Source organism: Canis aureus, chromosome 9 (assembly GCF_053574225.1).
Source record: "Canis aureus isolate CA01 chromosome 9, VMU_Caureus_v.1.0, whole genome shotgun sequence".
In the NCBI taxonomy this organism is placed as follows: Eukaryota; Metazoa; Chordata; class Mammalia; order Carnivora; family Canidae; genus Canis; species Canis aureus.
In genome coordinates this window covers 66,081,397-66,108,823 of record NC_135619.1, presented here as the reverse complement: position 1 = coordinate 66,108,823, position 27,427 = coordinate 66,081,397, and the positions used below count along the sequence as shown (strand labels likewise).

Sequence of the window (27,427 nt, the reverse complement as noted above, 5' to 3'; positions counted from 1 at the left end):
GAGACAGAACGTAAAGACTGCTAACTCTGGGAAACGAACTACGGGTGGTAGAAGGGGAGGAGGGCGGGGGGTGGGAGTGAATGGGTGACGGGCACTGGGTGTTATTCTGTATGTTTGTAAATTGAACACCAATAAAAAATAAATTAAAAAAAAAAAAAGAAAAAAGATTATGTTCGTATATCCTAGTCAAGAATATCTTAGGGGAAAAAATAAAAAGAATATCTTAGGGGGGAAAAAAGAATATCTTAGGAAGAAAAAACTAAGGTTTGGGTGGGGGGAGAAAAAAGAGAATTTCTAGGCCAATATTCTTGAGTAGGTAAGAGAAATGGAATCTTGTTCACATGTGGAAAGGCTGGCTTTAACCAGTAAAACCAGACCCTGCCACAAAGGCCAGGTGTACAAGTACAGATGCTGGAAGGCAGGCAAATGAGGTGGTAGGAAGCTGTGGAAAGTTCTTCTGATTACGTCAAATAGGAAGATTTAAGTTTGGAAAGACAATTGAAAGTCTATAGAGTTTGGAAAGACAATTCACCATGAAATAGTCACTTGGGAGAATGGAAACGTGATTTTACCCAGGGAAATATATGATTGACAGGTATTTTAAGGCCTCATTGAGATCTATGGCCATGAACTTAAAATGAGACCTAGTCAATATTATGTGTTTTTCTCCAGTCACACTCATTGGATAGGTACGGGTGTTGGTAGATGGAAAGATGGATATGACAAGGATTGTGTTTAAGTAAGAGTCTGAAAAAGTGAAGGACAGAGAGGGTTCAGGGACGGAGAGCTATACTGATTGACCTGAGTAAGGAGGACAGAAGACATCAAGTAGGAGAGGGACATGAAAGATAGTAGGACCAACACAGGGTTGTCCAGAGAGAGAGGAAATGGAACTCAGAGGACAGGAGGCATGAGAATGACACCGTAGAAAGGCTGCAGTTGTTAGTAAAAACAAGGTCTGTGTTATGAACATGAGAACAAACAGCTGAGCTAGGGAGTAGGATAAAAACAAAATCACTATAGAAGATGAATTCAAGGAACTGAGAAACCAGAGCATCAGAAGGGTCATCTACTCTAATATTGGAATCAATAAGAATTTAGCCAGAAACAGTTTAGACAAGAGTGAAAAAAGAGACAGGGGTCAAATTGTCACCCGATTTTCAAAAAAAAAAAAAAAAAATCAAGGGTCAGTAAGATGAGGTTCAGAGTTGGTTTTGTTTGTTTGTTTGTTTGTTTTGGGTTTTTTTGAGACAAGGTAGGAATGGTCTGAAAGGGGCAGCTGTAAGCAAGGAAGGTGCTGACCTCTCACCCAAGCCCAGGGGTAGTGAGGGAAGCAGTGTCCTTGGGGGCAGAGTCGGGTTTCCTCTAGACTAGGGTGTGAAGAGAGTAGTCAGATGAGAGAGCATATAGGGACTTTGCTCATGAAGGATGGAGGAAGGGTTTCAGTAGCTAGCATAAGGTAAGACAAAAGTTCAGAACAGGAGATGTGTAGCGCCTTATGGAAATTAGAAAAGTGACCTGAGTCTGATACAAACAGAGAGAAAGTGCATGATGCAATCAGACCTGGTAGCTCAAGGCAATCAGCAGTGAGTGGCAAGGCTCTGAGTTTGGAAGGACTAGAAGCTGTAGATATCTGGGCCTCCCTCTACTGCAACTGACAGAGGCAAGAAGGTCTAGGGAAGCCTGTGTCTTACTCTGAGCCTAGGCATCCTTCCAGTACCCAGTAAGGGAGGGAGGACAGATCAGTGTGTCTGTGGCAGGTAGGACACTACACAGATATAAAACTATTATGACAGTATCACATATACATATTTAAAAAACATATTATCATAATTATTAGATGCTTTCTTCTTGTCCTGGTAACAGGCATATTAATATGAAACCAATCTCCTCCCTGGTAGCCTGGGAAACAATCTGATATAGGATGGATAAAGGAGGCAACACACACACACACTCACACACTACAACCGATATATCACACACACAGACTCTATAGACTTACATGGTTTCTTAAATATCCACTCTATAGACCTCTATAGTCTGTAGGTCAATGCTTTTTTCCATCTATATGTAGCAATTTTCCTGGCTCCAAACAATAAGAAGGTATCCCAGTTTCCCTAGAAATCTTCTTAAACTCTATTATTACAGGCTCTTATTCTTCCACCTGCCTGGCTGGAGCATAACCCTTTCCAAATATACTAACGTTCATTCAACAGATTTTTACAGAGCACCTTTGAGGTACACAGCTCTGCTCTGGGAGGTAGTGAACAGCTGGAACTCTCAGGGAATGCCGGGGCAAATCAAAGATCTGAATCCCTTGTCTTAGGAGTTGCTTTTGTGTGGAGCAGTGGGAGAGGAAGGACTAGAATCAGGACAATAGTCCTGGTACAGCTACTCCCTATCCGTGGGACCCAGGCACGTTACTTCCTCAGAGCGTCCGTCTCCTCTTACAGAAAAGGATAGATTTTACACTATAAATCTCCAAGATCTTTGACAGTTCTCAGCGGTCCACAAGTTATGAATCTATTACAATGATCATTCCTGGCCAATTTCATTTTTTCTAAAGAGTCACATTCTTTTTTTTTTTTTTTTTTTTTAAGATCAGAGCTGAGACATGAAGTGTTGCAATCAGCATTATGGTAATACTACAAAAGACTGCTTTAGAATGAAGTACACCATGAGCTTGCTGCTTTTTTCAAATTATCTTTCTTAAAAACAGTGCCTCCAAGGAGAGGCAAGAAATGACCCCTGAGGCAGGAAATCCACGTGCCATAACAACTTCACCATCAAGTGGTGCCCGTGAATGAGGGGGTAGGTTGCAAGTGGGGTTTTCAGTTCCTGAACACACACAATGTCCACCAGACTGCTGACATTTGGTTAGAGTATGTGATCCACTGTGGACCCTACATGATTATATTCCATTCTTAACCATTCTAAGCACTCTGTGCTTTATTTTAACTGTTCATGTTTGTTCCTTCTTTGGACTACGTATCAAAGCTTGCTAAAGCATGAGAAAACAAAGAAGGCAGAAAGAATTCAAATTGATGACTTTTGCAATTTGAGGAAGGCTGAGATGATATCTGAGATATCTTGCTATGAATTAACCACTTCCTCTTAGTGCCAAGGATGGTCAAGAATGGACGATAAAGTTTAGAAACAACGATTCAGAAACATTCATGGAGCCAGTAGAATCACATCTGAATCCAACATGCTTTGGGAAGCAGGAAGGATTCAGAGTGACTCCAAAGCAATTATAATGTCACTGTCTGACATTATAAGATTGAGAGTTTGATGCATACCCGGTGCTGAGACCTGAATGAGAAAGATGCACAAACCTGCATGTCGGGCTGGGAGGAAGAATAGAGACGAGCTTACCTGGATCTTTCTGCTCTCCCAGCTTGTCTAGAATGTTGAAGGAGATGTCTAGGTACTCTCTCTGGATGGCACTGACAGCGATCTTCCTCTGTTTCCTCTGCCTGGGAACAATCTGGATCTTGAACTCAGATTCCTCAGCTCCCTCCTCTTCTGCCTTCCTCTCAGGATTCTGCTCTGTGTCCGACTCGGCACTGGTGTCGGGCTTCTCACTTTCTGTTGGGTTCTCGGTATCCTCGGGGACTTTGAGAAGGACGGTTTTCGTCCCTGAACTTGGCATCAGCTCACCGGGCTTCTCCTCCCCGATGCTGGGCTCGGGGTTGTCGTCCAGGGACACCTCAGGGAGAGCATAGGACTTCTGAAGGAGGTCTCGCTTTTGTTTGAGCGTGAGTGGGCTGCCACAGGAAAGGTCCTGTGGCTCCTCCTGCTTCGAAAGTTCTTCAGAGTCCGTGGCACCTGCTGACTGGTTATTTCCTGAGTCCTTGGAAGAGAAGTCTTTGGAACAATCCTCCACACTTACTTGCACGAGCGGGGCTGTGCTGAGGCTGAGGACAGAGTGGGGGCTGGGGGCGGAAGGGGAGGAGGCAGCGTTTTGACCGGAGGCACCATCATTTCCCTGGTCCATGGTCTCCTCTTCCTCGTCGCTCTCTACAATGCGGAGAGGGGGAAGAGGCTCGAACACAAGAGAGTCGCTGTCGGACGTGGACAGCACCGAGCACTTTTCAGGTCCAGATGTTGAGTCAGAGGACAAATCTATCAGGTCTAAATCCTCTTTCGGAGCAGGTTTAAGAGGAGAATCTACTTTGACCTCAAACGTCTCCATGCAGTTTAACCTAACTTCGGGTATGACAGGCCTGCGAGTCTCTTGGAAGCTTTCCATTGCTGGGTTCTCGGGGCCTTCAGTGTCGTCAGGCCTCGTAGCCGAATTCTGCCTGGGGCGACCATGGTCATGCCTTTGCATGACATAAGCAGCATGGGCAGGAGGCTTATCTATGTCGCACCGGTCTATGCAGGACTTCCTCCGGTGCTCGTCTAATGTAAACAAGAGGGAGTCTGCATTCCCTATATCAAGAGATTTTTGTTTTAAAGAGCGCAGCTTTTTTTTCTGAATGCTTTCTTCTCTCACACAGTGTAGAATGCTGTCTTGTAATGCACCCGTTTCTCTATATTCGGCCAATTCTATTTCACCTGATTAAAACAGAAAGAGCTAGTACTATTTTACTTGGAGATGCCACCACTCTTTTCCCCTCATACTTGGGCATACAACTGGCATAAATCATAATCACAATCCCAGCTCCAACAGGAGGTAAAACTGACTTTCTGGCCAAGTTTTGTAGTTTCATTCTAATTGCAAAAACCAGAAAACTCTGGAATGAGAGAACCCGAAATGGCAGTTTAAGATCTTATTTCCAAAATAAGACTTCAGGATAATTCCTCAGCTCTATTCATTTGTGCATAGGAGAGGGGATCGCTTTTGGGCTGAGGCAGATCTGGGAAACTGTATTCAATTCGTGTGGAAGAGAAGCAAACATTTTGCAACAAATCAAATCAAGCAATGGCCCTCTAAGACGATCATGACGTTAATGATGTATCTGTCAAGTCACGTATATATATAAGTGTGGATATATATATACTGTTTGTGCATACATATATATAAAATCAACGGTATTAAAATGTGTAGTAACATAATAAAATTAAGATTTCACCCCAAACAAACGGTAGAGTACAACATTTCTGCATAAAATTACTAAGAGGAAAAAATTCATACTTCTCTGAACATTCATCTCAACCGGCTGATATTTCACCATTTTGCTGCCGCCTATCCTTTTCAATCTTGCAAAAAAAGTTTGAGACTCTTTATTGCAGGGTCCAGTAGGTGTATCATGAATATCAGATTCATCAAAAACACTATCTTCTTCTAATTGGGGAGAGAAAGTCAAAATTACACTTGGGAGGTTACTCTCTCTTAGGCTGTGTCTACACAAGCATTTCAATGAAAGGGAACAAGTCTGGGCTAATCACTACACCAGCTCAAGTTCTGGCCATTGGTATTTCATTCAGATGTCAAATTATCCAAATGTTGATTGAGCAACCTGTTACAAGGTTGCCTCTCGTTTTCCATGTGACAACTGGCAGCATTTTCAAGAGAGGCATGTCAATATTCCAATAGGGCCTTCATGGGGAAATTTTTCCACTGCTCTTAAAATCAGATAACACACACACATTTTGAGAATCTCTGACACTCCTTGAACATGCCTGCTTTGAGTGAATTTCAGACTAATTTGGCAAAAGAAAATTGAACAAAATGAGTAGATCTCGCCCTTTCCAAAAATATATAAGCCTTCCTGGGATGTGAGAACTGGCATAGACACAGCCTAACAGTACATGCACCTTATACTTTGTGAATGCAAAATACTGTACTCTACACTTGGTAATGAAACACACAACACACAGAAAAGCTTAGAAAAGCCACTGGTCATTTCAAAAGCTCCACAAATGATTATGGACTGAAAAAGTAAACAAAGGAAAAAGAAAACAAAAAATAACATTCCCCCATATTAAAGTCAGACCCTTCTCTGTGGAGTTTGCCACATGTAACTATTATGCATCCTAGAGACTCTTTGACGATACTGAGGCTCTGTAGACAAATCTGTCACTTAGAGTGCCTAGCAAAATTATTTCTGTGTACTCTTTTATCTCTATTTGGCCACTTTTAAACCAAAGGTAAAGTCATAAATACATTAATGAGGAAAGGGTTGCTATGTTGCAACCCATAGAGTTCACTTAATAATATTTCTTCTTTCATCCTTTGGAAAGGCCAAAATTTGGTACAAAGTAGAATTAAAAAAGCTACAAAAATGCACTTCATACCACAATAAATGGAATTCAAGATGAATATCATGAAGCCATAGTATTTGGCCTATTTTATATCTATCTATATGATAAAATGAGGCTCAGGTGTGTGTGATTATGACTAAGATTTCTTGAGTATTCAGGGAGTTGTATAAGAAGAGAGCCAAATTTTAAGGACTAATCCTGTCCTCAAACACAAGACTCTACAACTAAGTAAAATTTGAAGCAGCAGATGATAGATAAAATAATCATACTAATCTTTAGTCAAATAAAAAAAATGAGTGTTAATGATCAAAATGATACAAAACTCCTGGTGAACTTCTGCAAAGATGACAAAGCCTATCAAGTTCCCATGTTCCTGGGAAGATGCAACACTATAATCTGTTTTATTTCTTTATATCCTTTAAAAAATATATTCCCTTTTGAAAAATACAGTTTTTCAAGGAAGTGGTTGTGTGACTTCCATTACATGATTTTGAAATAATTCTCAAATGTCCTAAATGAGAGATGGAAGGACTTGGAGATGGCTCCTCCCCTTCAGAGAGGCTTTTCTGAGATTGGTCCAAACACTGAGCCTGGATTGAGGACAGCTATACTTTGATGCACTCTATCCAATTTTCCAGAAACTGGGACCTAAGCTGGTAGACAAGATATTCTTCAGGAAAGTTCTGAATTGCACCAGAACTTAAAGAACTTCGTTCTCACAGTTCTGTCTGTGGCCAACCTAGATTCTTGGATCTTTTAGCAATAAATGAACACTAGCTTCGATCCATCCTAGTGAGGTTATTTCTAGAGCAGTCCTACCAAGTCAGAATCTACTAAACCACAAAGGGTCATGGGGTGCTTGGCTTTCTCCCAGGATTAGATTAGATGATGCCACCTTTTATAAGAGTCTAGACACCTTGTGACTTATACTAAAGACAGTTCTCACCCGAAAAAATCCTGGTTGGGATTTTACTCTATCTAAAGTTTCATTTGACTGCCTCCTTTGCAGAAAAGCTATCAATATAAAAGGTGTTGATACTAGAAATAATTTAAACCTATGCAGAAAAAAATTTCATTATTGTTGCCTTAAACCATTTTCTTATTAAACAAGGAGGATAGGAAGAAACATTTCAGCAAATTTAAATTCCATTCAAATCTGTGAGCACAAAGTTCAGAAGCAAACTAGAGACAAGATCATGGCTCCACCGAGTACCAAGATTTACTTCACGGCCCAAAACAAGATGCTTCCAACACATAGGGCAAGGCTTACAAAGGCTCCTTAACCAAACAGCAATTTTTTTTTTTTTTTTACAAAACATTTCTCATGAAATGGGCTTCAGAAGCATATCAACTATTTCTCTTGAATGCTCATTTAAAAAATTAAAGCAGAGACATACATGAGAAAGTTGGAATATTAATGATGTAGTAGGTGATTTTTTTGATTTCAGAATGATATCTGCGGGTGCTCCACTATCTCCTAATAAAAACATTATCCAGAAATGTACTACATATACAAGCTAAGTTTGGGATAGAATTGAGATATGTAAAGTACCTTTTTCTTTTTCGCTGTATCTGCTTATGTTACTGTTGTCACTGTACAAAGGTCCTGCCGTGGCATGTGGCTTGCAGCTATGATACTGTGCATTGAGTGTATTGACTGTGATGTGAATCAGATGCAGCAGGACCTTGCTGATATCACAGTCTCGATATGGATACTGCTCAATAAAATGGAGGGAGAAAAATATAAATGGTTATTTTGAAGGGTAAGTTTTTCCACATGATCTTGCTAGATACTTTTCTTAGTACTTCTTGGAGTTAAAAAGAAATATACAGAAAAGCAAAACCAGAAATTTTTATCAGGGCCTTATTTTGACAAGGGACTGTATTCCCTTACTCTTGCACCAAACCACAGACGGCAAGGCATGCCAGTTCACAGTTACAATTTCTCTCAAGAAAATTATCTGGCATAAACGCTTGGTGTATGAATACAATTTTAAATATTTTCCTTGCTTTCTGACAGAATGATTTACACATAGATAAAATAAGAGATGCTGAGTGTGGATTGTGGATCACAATCTCTTACGCCTCATCATTTTTGTTTGTTTCAAACACTTGTAGCACGTACATTGACATGGTCTCTACTGCTGTTTGCATTCCAATGATCCTTTACTTCTCAACGCTAATTGTACACATCATGGTTTGTCCCCTGGAGGTCAAATTTCTATCCTACAAAATTCTCCATTTAGATCCCTTAAGTGTTCTCCTCTCTAAGAGAATAAAGTTCACCCTACAAAAGACTGACCATAGCAACTCACCTTGTAAAGGATGACAAGCAAGGCCTTCAACCACATCTGCCGGATATGAGGTTTTAGGGACCAGAGAGAACAACGAGGAGGCTGCTGGAAATAATGGCGCAGTTGAGGACAAGAGCAGTATTTGAGCACCTGAACCACCAGAGGGAGAAGGTGTTTTCCTAAGTTAATGTTATAGTCCATTACCTGAAACAGGAAAAATATTAAGAATTGAAGAAAAACTATAGAGAACACCCAGAAGCCAAAAGGAAAATCTGAACCATCAAACAACAGGCAAAATACTGAAAAGGCATCTCACAGAATGTTAACATAATGGCCAGTTACCACAAAGGGAGAAATTTAAAAAAAACTTATAAATTAAAATAATTTCAATCCACTTAACTACTTACTTCATGTATCTACTGCATTAGCTACTGAAAATAAAACTTTATCTATTCAAGTGTCCTTTGAAGCTATTAACTAGAATTATATTAGAATCAATGAAAACACCTACCATTGGTAAACACTGTGGGAAATGGGCATTCTTAGATGCCACTGGCAAGAGGATTACTTAACACATACTGCTAATTTCAGGAAAGCAATTTAGCAATATCTACTCAGAAGGAAGGAAAAGTACATAGCCTGCCTTTAAATGTATATATCCTAAGGAAAAAGTCAGACAACTATTCCAAAATGGATACATAAAGATATCTAGCCTTATAGTCACCCCGGATCAAAAATAACCTCCCCATTCAAAATAACCTCCATGTTCAACAATACGAGATGAAAAGTATGAAAAGTGAAAGAGTATTTGTATGACAATAGAATACTATGTAGCCATTCACTGGGATATGATGCTAATTTATTTACATGATATCAACTTCATAATCAATTTTAGGCTTAAAAAAAGGTTACATATATTTATCAATACATATAATATGATCCCCTTACTGTAGAAAATCTGTGCATACACATATACATGTATATATGTAAATATGAAAGTAATAAATTTGTAGCCAGCAATATGCATCAAAATGTTAGTTACTTATTTTGTCATGGGTTTCGTGGAGATTTGTATTTAATATTTTACTTTATTAAATAAATATGCATAATTTAAATATAGAAAGAGCAAAGTGAGGGAAGAAAGGAGGAAGACAGCGTTCAGTATCTGAAATGGTGCATCCTCTCTTCACACATCACAAACAACTGAGTATTAGTGGTGATCCATCTAGTCACCAGCATTGACAAAAGACAACTATGTACATATTGCTCCTACTTTACTTATCTGTGTTCATTATATTATAATCTATCTGAGCAAATTTATAACAGTTACTATTATAGCTCCTATCATGAAACAGGCACTGATTAAATGCTCTGCAATATGTTATCTCTAATCTTTCAAAACAAAAACTGTAACCCATGGGCAAAGAAGCAGAGGATGCCTAAGGCCACAACAGATAATAACAGTGGCAGAGTTGAAATTCATATCAATTTCTCTCCAGCCTCAAGTTCTACACCCTTTGCAGACTGCTGCAGCCATTCTGGAGAGTGAGATTTGTAGCACTGGTCAAGTTAGGTATACAGAAAAAATAATCCATTAATTCTGCTCTTGCATACATATGTCAAAGGAATTCCGTGGTGGATTAGGTGCATGTGCAAAATATTCATTGCTGAGCTGTCTGGAGTGGTAAGTAGTTGGGAGCAAGCAATATGGGTGTTCATCCCTGGGAGAATGGATAGTTAAAGCATGGCAAATGTACACCATAGTATAAAATAGCCATTAGGAGTAGCAGACAAACCTAGAAAAAGCCAATGATGATAATGTAACACAAAATAAGTTGTATGATTAACTCAACTCTCCATTTGAAGCCAAAAAGGATAAAAGATTTTTTTTTAAAAACCATACACAACAATTCTACACTCCCCTGTTGTTTAGTGGATAGAGTTTCAGTTCAGGATAAGGAAAAAATTCTGGAGATGGACAGTGGTTCCAGTTACATAATAATGTGACTCTAGTTAATGCCACTGGAAAAAAAAATGTCACTGAATTATATACTTTAAAATGGTTAAAATGGTAAATTTCATGTGTAAGGTATACTCTACTCTCACTGCCCCCCCTAAAAACAATTCCTGTTAGTCTTATTCATCTTATACTCCCTTCCACATACCCCTGCCTAATAAAGTAACTTGCACAAACCTCTACACAGAACCAATGTTGGCTAAATGGAATTTAATAATTTGTTTCTACTAAAACCCTAATGGTATGACTCCTGAAAGCTTACACTTACTTGGGCAATTCCAGCAATAAATGCATTAAAGCAAGTTGACAGGCGCATTTTTTGTGGTGCAATCATGAAGCAACCTTCCTGTTGGTCATAGCCGAGTAAGACATACAGGTGCCGCTTGACTGTGTTGAAGGCCTTCGCACTGCTGATGTCTGATTCGGCACTGCTCTCGTCCTTCGCCATGAACTTCATGAGCACTGTAATCAGCTGGTGAACTGTCTGGTGGTCAATCCCAGCATCTTCTGGGAGCAAGTCCTTGATGGTGTTGTCATTCTCAGGAGATTGTTGTCCTGTCAGTACAACAAAGGCCATCAGTGGGTGGCTCCCTCACAATAAAGTTAAGTTCACACTAAAATCTCACCTATGGATACAGCATCCTTCCTTCTGCTTCCACTGAATATTTAAAGGTTGTGTTCTGGACAAACTTAAAGGCAAAATATGTTCTACTAAGCAAAGTCCAGGGATGGAAGTTATTGTGTTCAACAACAACCAAGCAATTTGGGGGTAATAAGGGAATAGAAATAGAAATAAGGCACTATATATAGCAAGGTTCTCTTCAAATGGCAAGAAAAATATCTAAATAAACTTTGTATTTAGTGATTTTTAAAATATCTTGGCAAAGTTTTATCCTCAGTGATAAAGAGAAGTTTCTCCTCCAGCTTTGTAAAATAAGTACATAAAAATAACCACAAAAATAATATTCTGAAATCCACTGAGAACAAAAGCATCCACTGAGCTATTTTGCTTAAATTATTATCTCAATTCAGTTATGTTCATAAATCAGCTGGTGGGGGGGAAAATGTTTTCTTTTCCAAATCCTGAGATATTAGCAGTGGGTACTCTCTGAAGAATATAGTCAAAATTATAAATAGCAAATTATAAGCCCTGCTGGATGAAATGAGAAACACATAAGGGAGGGGTCAGACAGGAAGAAAGAAGCATGAGCTTTTAAAAACAGAAAAACACCACATGAAGGTGAGCTGAAAGTTTACATGAAAAGAAAAAAATACCTTAGCACTGGACTCACTCTTAACAAATAATTGTATCTGAGAATCTCCCTGACTTTGACTTTCTCTCTGTTATTGGTCAAAGTCAGAAATTATACCCTATCTCCGCTTGTTTTTCTCACTCTCCTGATCTGGTTTAGTTGAGGACTTTTGGTGAAGGAAGAATGAGATTTGCTCTTCTCTATGTTTGGGGACTTATTCAAAATACGCTTTGCATTCTTATCCCTTCTTTGACAAACAACATCAGAATTTCTAGACTGAAAATAAGGTTTTTGCTGGGAGGCTTAGGTGACACCCACCACAGTTCTCATCTCCTACCCTGCAAGGAAAATTTCTGCTAAACGACAGGCTTTGGTTATGAACCATCCTAAACCAAACCATGTTTATATCATATATCATATAATATCATATAATTATGGCAAAAAGACACAAAAAGGAAATAGGTGGTAATTTATATCCATTAACTCCTCAACTAATTTAGCAAAATCTCAATCTTTCAGGACACAGCCAAGGGAGGTAGGATAGAAGAAATGCTTCTGGAGACTGTGGGAATTAACTGTCTCAAGGTCAAACACTTTTCTCTGGAGCAGTGGCATGAAGGTAATGTTAAAAAAATGAAGGTAATGTAAATTCAGAATTTACTAGTCTAGAACTACATGTGAGGTAACAAGCTTGGTTGTCTAGTTTTCCCTCAGGTGCTCAGAATAATGTCCATCTGGCTCAAAAGTGATCTACTGAGAAGGGACCATTGATAGTGGGTGAAAAGCAACAAAATCAATTAAATCTAAGAGCCTCCCATTTAGAGGAAACCATCTGATAAACTTCAATATGACCCTAGGACATTAACATTTTCTGTCTCCTAGGGTCTGTGTATGAAAAGTAAATGTGGGTGATATATGTTAGGGAAGCTTTTATCCAAAATCATTCAAATAAATCTTAAGGACTTGTTTATTACAGCGTTCTACAGGCATCAATGACAGTGATCAGTAAATTGTTAATACCCTCATTCCATGAGGCACACATCAGCCACCAGGATAAAAAGTCAATTTTTGTGGAACACCCTATTTCATTCACCAAAAGGCCAGAAGTGTGAAGCATTGCTATGTACTATAATTAAATGTTTGGAATAAAAGATCAGACCAAATGCACTACTAATGTAAATCCCCCTAAAATAAAATAGAAAAAGTTTAGAGAACTATCTTTCCAGCACTGAGAAATATTTAATCTTGATTTCTTTCTCCTACAGAATATTTACTTTACAACTAGAAGGAGTTATTGCTTTGGGCGAGCTTGGGCCAAGAATGTGACAAGTGTGAGAATGCAGGCTCCCTGCAGGATTCAATGTTATTACAGCAGCAAGGATGGCTATTAGAATATAGCTTCACTCCTCCATTTGTTTCAGTTCTGGGGGGGTAAGGTTTAAGAGACCCTGTAGCACTGCCTGGCTCAGTCCCCTCGAAGTTCAGACTGGCTAGACTCCAAAGTCTCCATGTTAAAAATGGAGCTATGGAGCTGTAGGGGAAGGAGCTACCCCTTTGTTTTATAGCCCTGAGAATCCAGGGAGCTCCCACACAAGGCCCAACACTAAGACACTGGCTCCTTATTTGATTCTATCCTAGCTCTGGTCTAGAAAATAAGTCATTAGACTTCATCTCTAAATATTAATATTTCAAAATTCTTTTTCTCGTTGCAAGTAGACATTCATTTAAAAAGTGTGCAGCCTGAGGCCCCTGAGGGGGCTCAGTCAATTAAGCTTCTGACTCTTGATTTTGATTCAGGTCATGATCTCAAGGTCCTAAGATTGAGTCCTGCAGCAGGCTCTGCACTAAGCATGGAGCCTACTTGAGATTCTCTCTCCCTCTCTTTCTTTCTGCTGCACCCCTCCTCAAAAAAAAAAAAAAATAGTAAATTAAGATAAAATGTGCAACCTAACTTTTCCCATAAAATCATATTTTCCTAACGATTAAGTACCAACTTCATAAGTGTCCTATTTTCATTTGAAGTACGTCTTTGCTGATCTTCCGTGTTTTAGCTTTAAGTTTGCTGCTCTTTGCTTTCTCTGAACAGGCAATAATGAATGATCTTTAACAAACCATTAAATGTAGTGAAGAAAAAAAAAAGAACTAGTGGATAAAGCCTTTTGCATTAAGTGAAAAAAATCTTCATTCCAAAAATATACTCATCTAATTGAGGGCTTTGCAAGTCTATGCCTTATCTATTATCTTTCTTTAAAATAGCATAAGCTTGTCACTGGTATACTCTTCATAAAGGAAAGTTTCCTTAATCAACTAAGAAAAAATTAGCTTAGAAAAGCCAGAATTTTCTTTATTCATAAAGACAGTATTACTGCTTTAGTTATCTACAAAGGGTATGAAATTTCCATTTTAAAACTTAATGCCTACGGTATTGTCTCTAAGATAGAACATTTAAAACATTTTTGAATTCTAGTCTATGAAATTCCTATATGTAACCATAGATATTTAACTTGTTAAAATTTTTGATTTTATCATTTCTCTAAAGAAAAATGTAAGCATTTTTAGAATCATGAAGCAGTTATTCCTACTGTAACTTTATCATGGACCAGGTCCATCACAATCTGTCTACAAAGTGGCACAACTGATTGAAGCTCCAAAGTGTAATATGATTTTATTTCTTTGATGATTTGAAACCAGGCAGGATCAGGATCTGCTTTTCCAGACTTATCTCTTATTATTCCACCCCAAATGCTCAACGTTCTTACAAGCTGGGCTACTCATAGATCTCAGAACAATAGCCAACACTTTTCCACCTTTGTGTCTTTGCTTAGGGTGATCTATTCTCCCCGCACCCACACCCCTAGCCAATCTCAACCTGTGAATTCGGTCCTCAGAAGCCATTCTTACTACACATTCCCACCCTCCTCTCAGGAATTGGGTGTGATCTCTAAATTCTATAAATCACCAAAGACAAGAAAAGAGGGAGGATGAGAGAGAGAAGAACAGAGGAAAATTGCCTTTACCATTTCCTAACATGTGGCAAATTGCGAGGCAGAACTCTCAATATACTCATTTACCAATTTCCCCAAGGAGACCAAAGGCTCCTTGAAGGTGACTTGCCATGTTTTATTCATTTTTATATCCCTCACAGAATACGGGGCAGTGTCTGACATATATACTAGGTGCTTATTAAGTGTCTAAGTACACTGGATTCAAATAAACATCTCAGATAAATATTACTTCTATATATGAGAAAAACTGATGAAGTCCCCAAACAGCAAGGAAATGGGGAATATTCATCTGTGTAAGCCGACTCACACCAAGCCCTCTGTTAAACCAACAAATGCAAATTAGGTAGAGGGAGGAAACACCACTTCCATGAGCTTACTCTGCATTTGTTGCAGAGAAACCAATGAACAAGCACCATAAATGAATTTGCATTATGTTGCTAGCTCTAATTACACCACCTCACTGATCTCCCTAACCCATTAATCCAATTTAAAGCTCCACTCACAGCAGTTCTGTTGTGTGCACACACAGTAGAAGGGCTGCAAAGCTGTGGCCAGTGACTAACTCCATATTGTCCCATGCTCCTCATCCTTGCCTTTGCCTCTTCCTATCCCACAAACATTCCTTTACATCCTCCACCAGTCAAGGCCTGGCTGGAAAACCACCTCTCTACAAGACTGTCCCCGTTGCCCCCAGCTCTCTTCCCACTGTGCCTGATGTGAACCATCCCATAGCACTGTCACATTCACACAAGATGAGTTTACTCATGTTCACGCTTTATCTGCCTTCCTTGACTATATCAAGTTGAGAATATAGAGATTTCCAAGGTATTTTTGCATTCTTTATATTTCCTAGTATCAAAGGTGCCCAATAAATATCTGTTCAATAGAAATTGCCATTTCCCAAACTATTATTTCAAACAAGGGCATTCCTATTAAAATTATTATTAAACACTAGATCTGAAACTGATGATGTACTACATGTTGGCTAATTGAATTTAATTTAAAAAAATAACTGTTCTGAGTTATTGAATCTTCATGATCAATAGGTATTTTGCAAGTTACTGAAGATGTGAGTTGTTGATCACCTCTAGAAAGAAAGAGAGAGCCCAAAGAGAAGTAATTTGGAGTTTTATGCTGGGACACTAACAGGAGCAGGGTGGAGGCAGGGGGTGGGCAGGAAGGGGGCAGGAGAGGCCCATATGAGAAAGGCCCATACAAATTCAGACCAAGAGACCTTCTCAAGATTTCTCTTCAAGCTGGAACTGAGAGTATCCATGTTGTTTTAGGGAGTAGGACACTTCTAGACCAATCTGTAGGTCCTAAATGGGAAGGTCTCTTGGTGTGGACGCTCATGATCTTTAAGCACACTGTAGCAGACATGACTGCCCACATTAGCTCTAAAACCAGACTGGTGTCTTCATGTGCCACAGGACAGGAACGCCCTAATACCAAGGCATCAAGAGGTAATTATAGTGGAAAGAAAGCAAATCAAGTCTTCTAGACCCAAGCTTTAGTCAGCAGCTAGTCAGTTATATATGATCTCAAGTTATCTTAGTAGAATTAATTAATCCCTCAGGACCTCAGTTTTCCTGTCCATATGTAAAACAAAAAAAATCATAATAATACTCTACATATATCCAGAGTCATTGTGAAATCAGAATTAGATTATTTGTATTAAAAACACTCTTAAGAGATAAAGAGGTACTACACATACATCAAGTGTTGTTATTATCATTACTATATACCTACCATTATTTATTCATTTCAGGGGCTGAGGAACAAGATATAATTGAATTCCCTGTGACCACATGGAGTGGATACCAGTCTTTCAGTGTTGTGCTATGAAAACCTATCAAAACTGTTATATTATACTAAATTAATATTCAACACAGACTATTGTTATTAATAACCAATAACCTATTGATTAGGTATAATCAATAACCTATTGATTATTAATCAATAATTATTATTCTGAATCACCAAAGATAATTCCTCGTTTTCACAGAATCAGTGGAAATACACCTTATAAGTAACTATAATACCAACTTCAGATTAGCAGGTGAAACTGTATATTTCACCAATCAGGATTAAAGAAAAGTAGTGAGCTCTTATTGGCATTTACCATGCATGCCTTGCATGAGAAATCAAGATGCTTGGGCTTGAGACCCAGATCTACCACCAACAACTTTGTCAAACATGTTTCTTGTTAGGAACTTCAGTTTCCTCTTCTGTAAAATGATAACGTTAACATATCTCTAATATTCCAGCTGTAATTTCCTATGAATCTCATTCACATGAGCAAAGGTCTTTGATTTTACTCATGCAAATCATAAAGGAATGCAGCTCTTCACTAGCCTTGTGGAATATACCTTTAGATAAGTGTGCTTCTGATGCAAAATTTCTTGTAGGTAATATGTAAAAGCTATGATCAGAAAGCCAGTAGTTGTAAGTCCAATGCCAAAAAAGCTCAGCCTAAACAGCTGTTAAAATGAACTCCTGCTGTGTAACTAGAGGGAACAGGCTTTATTCCAGGCCCAATCAATAAGAGGTCCTGTCCAGAGAAGACTTAAACCAAATAAAAATATGTTTGGTGAGTATCGGGTTCTTCAGCTTCCACGTAATTACTATCTTAAACCATCCTCTATGATCTCATGATTATCCTGACATGTCTTTGTTCCCAAGTTAAAAAATTTACTGTCTAGTAAATAACATTACAAAAATAAGAAACTAGTTTGAAATGGCCTTAGAAGCTAAGCCAGTTGTTTCCAAATCTAAGCAAGGTTTTATTAGAGCGGTGGTGTGTAAATTATCTTTCTAGAAGCTTTAGCTTTATATTTTAATATAAATAACGCTGTTATCTGCCCCATTTCCATCTGGTCACATTTGGTGGGACAATTAAGAGGCCCAAAGGCTTTTTTTTTTTTAACTTCAGGAAACATATGAATACATTTTCCCACAGAGATGTGAGAGGGCTCTTTTGGATTGTGAAAATGGGTAATAATAATAATTAAAGGCTTTAATTGAATAATTAATTCAACTAAGCCTTAAAACAGAAAGATGGGGTAAAATAAAGATAATTTATGAAATTGCTTACGATGCATCTCCAAATGATCTCACTGAAGGGGAACTACATGGATTCTGCGTTGTGGCAGAGCTCAGGATCAGAAGACCTTACTTTTACTCTCTTTTTTTTAATCCCAGTACATTTGAAGCCCGACTGATACAGAAAACAAGGTAGGGAGATCAGGCCAGGGATTTGCTAATCCTTCTTTGTCAACAATTTTAAAGGAGAAAATACACTCTGGCCAACACCTGCTGTCAGCATTCATCATCTTTGGGGCTCTCTCTTCCCATCACCCTCATCCCTAATTGCCTCTCTTTCTGGCATCAGGTTTATAACATTTAGCAGACTTGATCCTAAAGGCCTCCTTCTCAGGCCATTCTGAAAAGTTTACCTTAAAACTATTTTTAGATGAAAAACCGAATGTTCTTTCTATAGCATGACATGCAGGTGGTAGTTACCAAGTTTGTTTTTGACAAATGAGCAGCTATTCAGACCCTTCACAATCTTCCCAGTGCACTGTGGCACCATTTGCATAGATAACATTCAGCCTGTAATAGTCTTGCCAGTATCCCTTCGATCCTTAAGATCCTTCATGATAAACTACAATCTTTCATGGGATATCGAATGGTAGTTACACTGTACCAAGTCAAACATGATCCTTGGGTTCTCCAAACAATCAAAATCCTCCTTTCTCTGAGAGACAGAAATGCATGTAGAGTTGCAAAGAATCAAGAATGGCTACAGGGATGAGTGAATGATGGTGGCTCAAATATATAGCCTTTTAAAATGTCAATGAAATGTATGTTTTTCCTATAGCGGATATATATGAATACAATATTTGTATGTACAAATACACATACAAATATAAGTACTATGTATAGTTCTGGTCATACTGGCTCTCTGGGGAAAAGTGCATATTCAGTTAACGTAATACCTCTTACTGGACCAAAAGTTAATGGGATCAAAAGACATCTGCCCATGTTAAGATAGAAAGAACTGCTATGTCAGGGGCTCAAATGCTTGAGCATCTGGGGTAAGACCCTTCAAGTTTGCAAATTCTAAATATAGCACTCTGGTCCAGTTAGAGACACTGCATTCTTTACCTTGTCCACCTGGGATAGACACTTGCATACAGCCCTTCCACGTCAGAAGTACCCACCTGGTGTCTGTTCAGGTGTCCCACCGAGAGCTGGAGCAGACTGCTCATGCCTGGTCAACCTCATAGCTTAAAAATCAACAACAACTCTATTTAAATAAGCATTAAAAACAACTTGAGCCTAGAAAATACACTCAGTGCTAACTCACTGGATAGTAGGGGCATGTTTTAAGTTTAGTTTTCCTATTTGTAATTAACATCTCACAAAAGATGTTTGCATCACAAAAGCTTTGTGTTTTTCTGTGAATCTCAGGAACACCTTTCAGTGTTACTTAAATTCTTAGTCTTCAAAATTGTTATGTGAATCAATTAACAAGAAAAGAACAGGAAGTTAACCTTATATCCCAAAGTGGCTGGTTAAGTTATAAAAGAACTGGGAAATTCATAGAAATTATAATTTATTTAATCTAGATATTGGCTTCGAGGATCTGATTCGGTCTTCCCTGGGGCATAGGACTACCACAGGTTATTCTTAAATGGCCACCTACTATAATCTCTGCTCCCTGATAAACTGAGTTATTGATTGCTGAAGGGCTTTCACTGACTTCTTCCAAAGTTCACAATACCACATTTTTATAGCTTGTCATAAAATAGAGAAAAATGTAATAAAAAAAATCAAATCATATTTGCGATTAAAAATGATTATGTTATATAAGGTTGTCTTCTAATACAATGCCAATGAGAAAAGCAAACCTTTCCACTTCTGACAGGATAAGAAATATGTTTTATGGTTTTGTGTAATGAATTTCATAGAAGTTATTTAAAAATTAAATCACTTGATAAAGTTTACAAGTTAGTAACATATTTAAATATACTCATTCACTAATATGGTTATTTAGTTATGAATTTTTATTTGTCACTCATGAGCCACTGCTAATCATTAGAGTTCATTTAGTCATCTGGTAATTTAGGGAAATTTTTGTTTTCTTTCAAAGCACAATATAAAGAAAGACCTTTAGAAAACAAGTATACATGGTCTTTTTTTTTTTTTAAGTTGCCTATGAAGCTTTTTTTTATTTATAAATTATCTGGTGGAGCTGCACAGAAATTCAACTTCTCAGCTGGTTTTTCCTTTTCAAAAGCAACCATTATTTTTGGTTTGTCTGGGAGCTTGTTTGGCTGTCTCCATCATATATGAAAAGCAAATCCACTCCAAATTTCCACTCTACCTCCTCAGCTGCCATGGGTCTGACCTGTCCCAAATCTTTTTCAGGAAGCTCTTAGGTTACAAGGCTGGTAGTACCTACACTTATGTCCTAGGACTCAGGAGCAGATGCTGCTTCTATGTTTCTGGCCAGGTCAGTGGATATGCTGCCTTCTGCATTTCAAAACAATCTACTGCTGGACCAGGGCTTTGCTTCACCCACAAACTGGTAAAAGCCCCCCAGGACACTGACATTCTTGGGGGTGACCCTCTAGGGAATCTGAAGCCCAAACCTATTAAAGGAGCTTAGTTTGCTAAACATGCTACTCTCTATGAACACTCAACAAGACAAGTCAGCCTCAGAAAGACATTAAACAGATTTAAAGGAAGGATGGAAGAAGATACTCAACGAATTTTGGAGGTCAAGGTCTCAGGAAGAGAGAGTGCCCTCTTGGATTCCACAGGCCCCTTCACGCTGTCTCTCAGAGAACGCACACTCTTCTGACGGTTCCTCGCAAAACGAGCCCTCTTGATCTTCCACAGTGCTGCATCACTGAGGTTAGCGACATTAGTCCTTACAGCAGTGATAGCTTTGCAAAAGGAATTAGATGTTATTTTCTTTAATGGGTCATGCAGCACAACTAGTTTAAAACAATCCCTCTTTGTGTATTTTCAAGATTAACCTCTTTCATGGACACATGAATCATTCATCTCTCTTTATAGTGAATCTTACATAAAAAGTCATCACTATTACCTATCATGACCATTGTCTATGATTTTTCCACTTAGACCATAAGATTACATTGTCTAATTTTTATTATCATTAGATAGTTGAGTGGACAATTCTTCCCATCTATTTAGAGCTGTAGGTAACCAACTTATTAATAAGCATGCAAAAGTGAATTTACAAGGTGCAAATTTATCTCACAAAATTGCTCACAAACACTGTAAACATGACAACTGAGTTAAATTTAAGAAATATACAGTCAAAAATGGTTATCAGAGGTCCTCAAGGAAATGAGCAGAGTTTCACTTTTGCAATGCCAGAAACTAGTTCATCTATTATGGATTACTACAGTTACTCAATAAATACTTGAAAAACTGAGTTCATGAAGTCAAGGCATCCTCCAGAATGGGAAATTAAGCTACATACATAGTATGGTCTGCCTAGCGAGCAGATAGAAGAGGAACTGTGACTGTTTAAACCAAGTTCTTTATTTTGCTTACTTGTAGGAAAAGGAAATTCTTTGTTACAATCCAAATGTAGCTGAGCTTCCAAAGAAAGTGTCTCAAATCTGTTGACAAAGAACTCCCAGCTCAAGGCAGGAATATCTTGCTTAAGAAAATGCAAGAGTAAAAGCTTGCTCAGTATTGTGGGTCGATCTTTAACCACAGTATCAAACTGGAAATCAAGACAGAGACACAGGCCCTGGGGCGGGTGCGGGGGGAAGAAAGGTTAAGTCAGATGTAAACGTCTAAGTTATTTCAAAGGAATTAAATACACTATGCAAAGTCAGTGAAACAAGGCAACCACCACAATTCACACATATCATGTAGAATAATCCAAATGAAATCTTTTATTACAAGTTTGGTAGAAATAAAGTGCAGAAGAGGAACTTATTCTAATTATAGAATATCTCTTGACTTTTAGTTCAGGAATCTAAACTAAATGTATGTTACTGGTTTTCAAATGCATTCATTAATAACCACTTAATCCAAATGCTCTCAAACTCATGTTTCTTTTTTCAATGTCTATAGTTTCTATTAAAAGAAGCATGCTTCCAAAGCTACATTTTAGAATATACAATACAGTTTTCTAATTCCTCTTCAATGCTAAATGCCATGGTTCTAAAAGAAAGTAAACTCATTTTGTCTTCTTGGAATGTTAGTGATACACAGTCTCAAAAAATCAAGTTTGATTGGATTGAGCATCCATTTTTCCAGTATATGAGCCTGCTTACCATTCTCATTTTTTTTCTAACTGAATGAAATTTAAAATCCATAATTCATCCAGGAAATTCTATTAATTCATGCCATTCTCACCTATTGAGTGCTTTCTACATTACAGGTCCTGGGCAGGGGTGGGACACACAACTACCTAATCTTAAGACCAACAGAGAAGGAGTATACAGAAGATAAGTGGGAATTTTTATAAGAGGGAGTGTGGGTCCACAGTCAGCATAACCACCTAATTTCTCAGATCCTGCACTTTCTTCTCGGTCTCTTTTACAGGAAGAGCGCTTATACTGGATTGGAAGCAGTGTATAGACACAGATACAGTTAAGAACATGGACATTATTATAACTCAGAACCTGAGTTTGCTCTGCCACATACTAGCCACGTGACTTTGAAAAAGTTACCTACCTCTTCCAACCTTCAGCTTCTCCATCTGTAAAATGGGAACCCACAAGATTATTGTGGGAATTAAATGAGACAATGGATAATGAGAAACTTAATACACTATCCTGGAAAGACAATACCTATTTGGCCAATTTTAGCTCTTGCCATTATTATTAGCTTTAATTACAATGATATAGTAATAAACAAGATGCCATTGTGGGAAGGCAGGAGACTAGAACGTTGGAAGTCCTAGTCTTGGTTCTTCCACTAATTCACTTTGTGTCCTTTGAAGGCTCACATTATCTCGAGATCTGGTTTCTTCAATTATAAAATAAAGGCACCAAATAAAATAAATATACGACTCTCTCCAGGTCTCATATTTCACGCTCCTTTGACTTTCCTTTTGGTAGGCATATTTGCCTTCTCAGGTCTTGCTTTGATTTATACTATAATTCATTGTGGAGATGATTTCTCTTAGTATCTAGGTTCTAATGACAAGAGCTCCCAGCCCAGGAGCTAGCTAAATAGTAGAAGATAAATCAGCCTAGTTAAAAAATCTGCCACACAAAAAAAGTTATAGAAGTATTGTATCTGTCAAAAGTGGTATCACTATATGGACAAAGACTGAAAAGAGCAGTGAGAAATAAAAACAAGAGATCTGTTAATAAGGTGTGGATTTGGGATGTTTTTCTCCATTTAAAAATTCCCACTGTTCTTGCTGTCATCATCATTAGTACTGTATGTGTTTAGTAGAGCAGAGCACCATCCACAGAGCAGATAACACACATCTGAGGGACATCACCTGCAATGCTGGCCTCTTTATGGTGTCAAGCAGGAGACCGGCCCTGGTAGCCACTGCTGGGTTGACATCTTCCACAGCTGTGAGAAAGCAGCAGAAGGCATGTGCCAAGGAATACTTCAGCAGGTGGTTTTTGGTCACTGAGTGAATGTCCAAAAATCTACAAATCACAGCCACTTTTTCCACTGCAATGTAAAAGGCAGAGGACAAAAAAAAATTGACACTTATTTAGACAAGAACTTAACCCACAGAGAAAAAGTTATCGCTGGGGCTCCCCACACCCTGTTTTGAAAAACCAAAAGGAAATTCTAATGCCACCTTCTTGAATGTCCCATTTCATCTGTTCAACAGAAAATGTTTCTACTTACTGCAGTACTTTTCTGCTGGGCAGCCTTGATTTAGCTGTGACTTGTCTTTTTTTTTTTTTTTTTAATGGTCCTCCTCATTACTTAATTCAAACTACATTTCAAAGTATTCAAAATGCCTCCATGCTCATGTCTTTGTCCATTCCAGGGCCCTTCTGTGGACCACACAGGAAGACAGGAGGTACCCACTAGGCTGACTTTGGATTCTGGACCCCTTGCTACATTCTTAGTGTATGATGATGTGAAATGATAAACAGACTTCCTAGGGCTATAGCAGTCACATGTTTGTTTGTTTGTTTGTTTGTTTGTTTTTAAGATTTTATTTATTCATGAGAGACAGAGGCGGGGAGGGAGGGAGGGAGAAACACAGGCGAGGGAGAAGCAGGCTCCATGCAGGGAGCCCGACGCAGGACTCGATCGTAGGCCTCCAGGATCACACTCTGGACTTAAGGCTGTACTAAACCGCTGAGCCACCAGGGCTGCCCTTATACACAATATATGCATGCTTACTTAATAGATTTCTTTTTTTTTAATTAAGTATTTTTTTAAGATTTTATTTGAGAGACGATAAGGTGGGGGGAGAGGGAACAAGCAGAAGGAAGGGAGGAGGGAGAAGCAGACTCCACTGAGCAAGGAGACAATGCAGGAGTCAATCCCAGGACTCGGAAGCATGACCTGAGCCAAAGGCAGATGCTTAGCCAACTGAACCACCCAGATGCCCCTAATTAAGTTTCTTATTTTAATTCCAGTATAGTTAACACTCAATGTTATATTAGATTCAGGTGTATAATACAGCGATTCAACAATTCCATACATTACTCAGTGCTCATCATGCTAGGTGCGCTCATTAATCCCCATCCCCTATTTCCCCATCCCCTACCCAACTCTGTAAGGCAGTCAGAGATGGATTTCCAATCATTCTGCAAATCTGTTAAGTGATTCCAGGTACTCTTAAAACATGGCTTTATAAAACGTTAAAGTAGCTAGGGAAGTAATCTAGTGCCATGAAAACAAAACATTTTAGTACTTTACTTAAGCTATTCCAGTAGCCTGGAATATTCTTTCTGTTTCTCTCGCTTATTGATGTTCTTACCATCCTTAAAGAACCTGCTGGTAAAATTCTATCTGTTCTGTAAAGTCTACTCTGACCTAGAGTGGCCTTTTGGTCCCATGAGCTCCTGAAAAAATACTATTTGTTTACAACCTGTTTGTTCACATAAGGCATTTGTATGTTCATATGTAGCTACAGGACATGTTTTATTTTTTGTGCTCTTGAATTATATCTTTAGTTTCTTAACCTCCTCCATGTTTATATTTGGTTTCATCAATTAAATACTTCTTTTTATTGGTTCCATAGTGCCTAGTACATGTAATATTTATTCAGTAAATTTGCCAGTTCCCTTATTTAAAAAAAATACATTTTTCTAGATATATACATATATATATATTTAAAATATATACTTAAAAAGATGTACACACACACACACATATAAAACTAAGAAACTATCCCAGTTACTTGGAGGATGGAAGTAAATAGAAAAATGAATTGTTAAGGACTCAGTGTTTGTGTTTCTTCTCCTCCTGCCACCAAAATCCTTATGTTGAAGCACTAACCCCCAAATGTGATGGCATTCAGAGGTGGGGTCTTTGGGAGATAATTAGGTTTAAATGATCTCATGAAGGTAAGACCCCCCGTGCTGGACTTTGTATTCTTTTAAGAAGAGGATGGGAATCTGAGCTCTCTAACTTTCTCTCTGCTATGTGGGGACACAGAGAAGAGAGTAACCATATGTTCCTGGCACCATGATCTTGGACTTCCCAGCCTCCAGAACTGTGTGAAATAAATGTCTGTTGTTTGAGCCCCCCATTTTATGGCACTCTGTTACAACCTGAGCAACCTATGAATCACTCCCAAGTCTTGGTGTAAAAGTTGACTAAAGAAATAAGACAGGTATGGCTATAACTGAAATGTAATATAAAAAGCTATAGATACTACTAATGGGGTATAAATAAAATGCTAGGGAGACCAAGGGACAAAGAAATCACTTTCCACCGGGGGAACTGAAAAGGTGGAACTCACTGGTGGCATGTGAAGGTAGATCCAATGGAGGTGGCATTTGAATGGACCTTGAAGAGAAGAGGATGTCAGACAGAGAGTAGAGTGGCCAAGAAAAAGGTGAGGGAAGCAGGAAGCAATGGAGAAGTTGCAACAGGGTGTCAGAAAGAGCAGGAAATGAGGCTATAAACACAGACCAGAAGATGTTTTGATTGTCCGTGTAAGTACTTTATTTTGAACTTTATTCATTCCATAGGTATTTTTGAATAGAAAAACAGCATAATCAGAGCTGTGATTCAGAATAATATAATTATTAAATTGGAATGAAAGAGCATAAATATTTATTTGCTTTACTTGTATTTAAATACCTGTAAAATGTTGCCAATACCAGGTGTCCCCAAGGCTAGGAAATGTTATTACTCTAATTCTCTACAACAGCTGATGTTATCATATAAATCAGCCCCAGGGATTCTCAGGGCATCAAAAAGTAAGAACTCTTTGAGGGGGCCAGATATTATGGAATGCATAATAGTTAACTCACCTAATGGAACTTCCATTTCTTTGCCAAATTTTGGAGACATGGAAATACACAGAGCCATTTTGATAAGGTACACCATGGCATGCGGGCCCTGTTTGCTGCTCCCAAGAATGGGAATACTAGCAGATTGGGGTGACAGTGAAGGCAGCAGATGTGAGGCTAAGAGAACACGTCCAGGTTCCTTCCTCACCATGTTCCTCTGAGAACTTGCAATTCTAAGCACCAGGAAATTATACCCATCACTGGCCCAGATTTGATCCCTGATGCTTCAGTGGAAAAGGTATAACAGCAGAGATTCTCAAACTTGAACTCAATTATCTGGAGACCTTGTTAAAGACGTAGATTCCTGTCCTTACCCCCTAAGAATCTTTTTTTTTTTTTTAAAGATTTTCATTTATGTATTTGAGAGAGAGAAGCAGACCCCCCACAGAGCAGAGCCTGACTTGGGCTTGATTCCAGGACCTGAGATCAGGACCTGAGCTGAAGGCAGACATTTAATGGACTGAGCCACCCAGATTCTAATTCAGTAGGTCTAGAAATGGTGAGTGTTTAACAAACATTCCCAGTTACTTTGACGCAAGTCACCTATTGTATCATGTCATATTATATATTATATAGACTGCATAATATCATGTATTATGATGACTGTATAATTTCTCAATCAAGCCAGGATCATTTGAGAATAAATAAGCATACAATTAATAAATACAATTGGACAACAAGCATAAACTAGGACTATCCTAGGCAAACCTAAACAGGGTCATCCTACCTGAGGGTCACTCTGCAAAATACGAGTATAAAGGAAACTCAGTTAAAGTAGAACCACCAAAGGACACTAGCAAGGAAGGCAATACTCTTTAAAAAGAAAGGGAAGGGGCACCTGGGTGGCTCAATCTGTTGAGCGTCCAACTCTTGATTTTGGCTCAGGTCAGGATTTCAGGGTCATGAGATAGAACACCACATCAAGCTCCATACTCAATGCAGAGTGGGCTTGAGATTCTCTCTCTCCCACCTCCCCACTTGCATGTGTACTCTCCCTCTCTCTAAATAAATAAATAAACAAACAAATAAAATTTTTTAAAAGTTCTAGAAAGAAAGAAGGAGAAAGGAGGGTCAACAAGAGATGTCATGACTGGACATCTGGTTTACCTTGTGACCCCCCAGAGAATTTTTAAGCTCATAACAG

General features: G+C 38.5%; 1 protein-coding gene across 12 annotated transcripts in view; it reads right to left on the bottom strand.

Annotated features, from left to right (window-relative positions):
- The window catches only part of UNC79 (unc-79 subunit of NALCN channel complex), a 238,665-nt gene that overhangs the window by 77,171 nt on the left and 134,067 nt on the right, over positions 1–27,427 (bottom strand). For 7 of the 12 annotated variants that reach the window (XM_077910403.1, XM_077910396.1, XM_077910402.1 and 4 more), the window contains 9 exons: positions 23,286–23,467; positions 21,371–21,572; positions 20,554–20,733; positions 19,003–19,068; positions 10,790–11,076; positions 8,526–8,708; positions 7,763–7,925; positions 5,141–5,290; positions 3,376–4,560 (listed from right to left, as the gene is read on the bottom strand). In XM_077910403.1, the coding sequence (XP_077766529.1) occupies positions 3,376–4,560; positions 5,141–5,290; positions 7,763–7,925; positions 8,526–8,708; positions 10,790–11,076; positions 19,003–19,068; positions 20,554–20,733; positions 21,371–21,572; positions 23,286–23,467 (2,598 nt within the window). The remainder of the gene's footprint in view (positions 1–3,375; positions 4,561–5,140; positions 5,291–7,762; positions 7,926–8,525; positions 8,709–10,789; positions 11,077–19,002; positions 19,069–20,553; positions 20,734–21,370; positions 21,573–23,285; positions 23,468–27,427) is intronic. The other 5 variants (XM_077910400.1, XM_077910404.1, XM_077910397.1 and 2 more) reach the window with 4 other exon arrangements.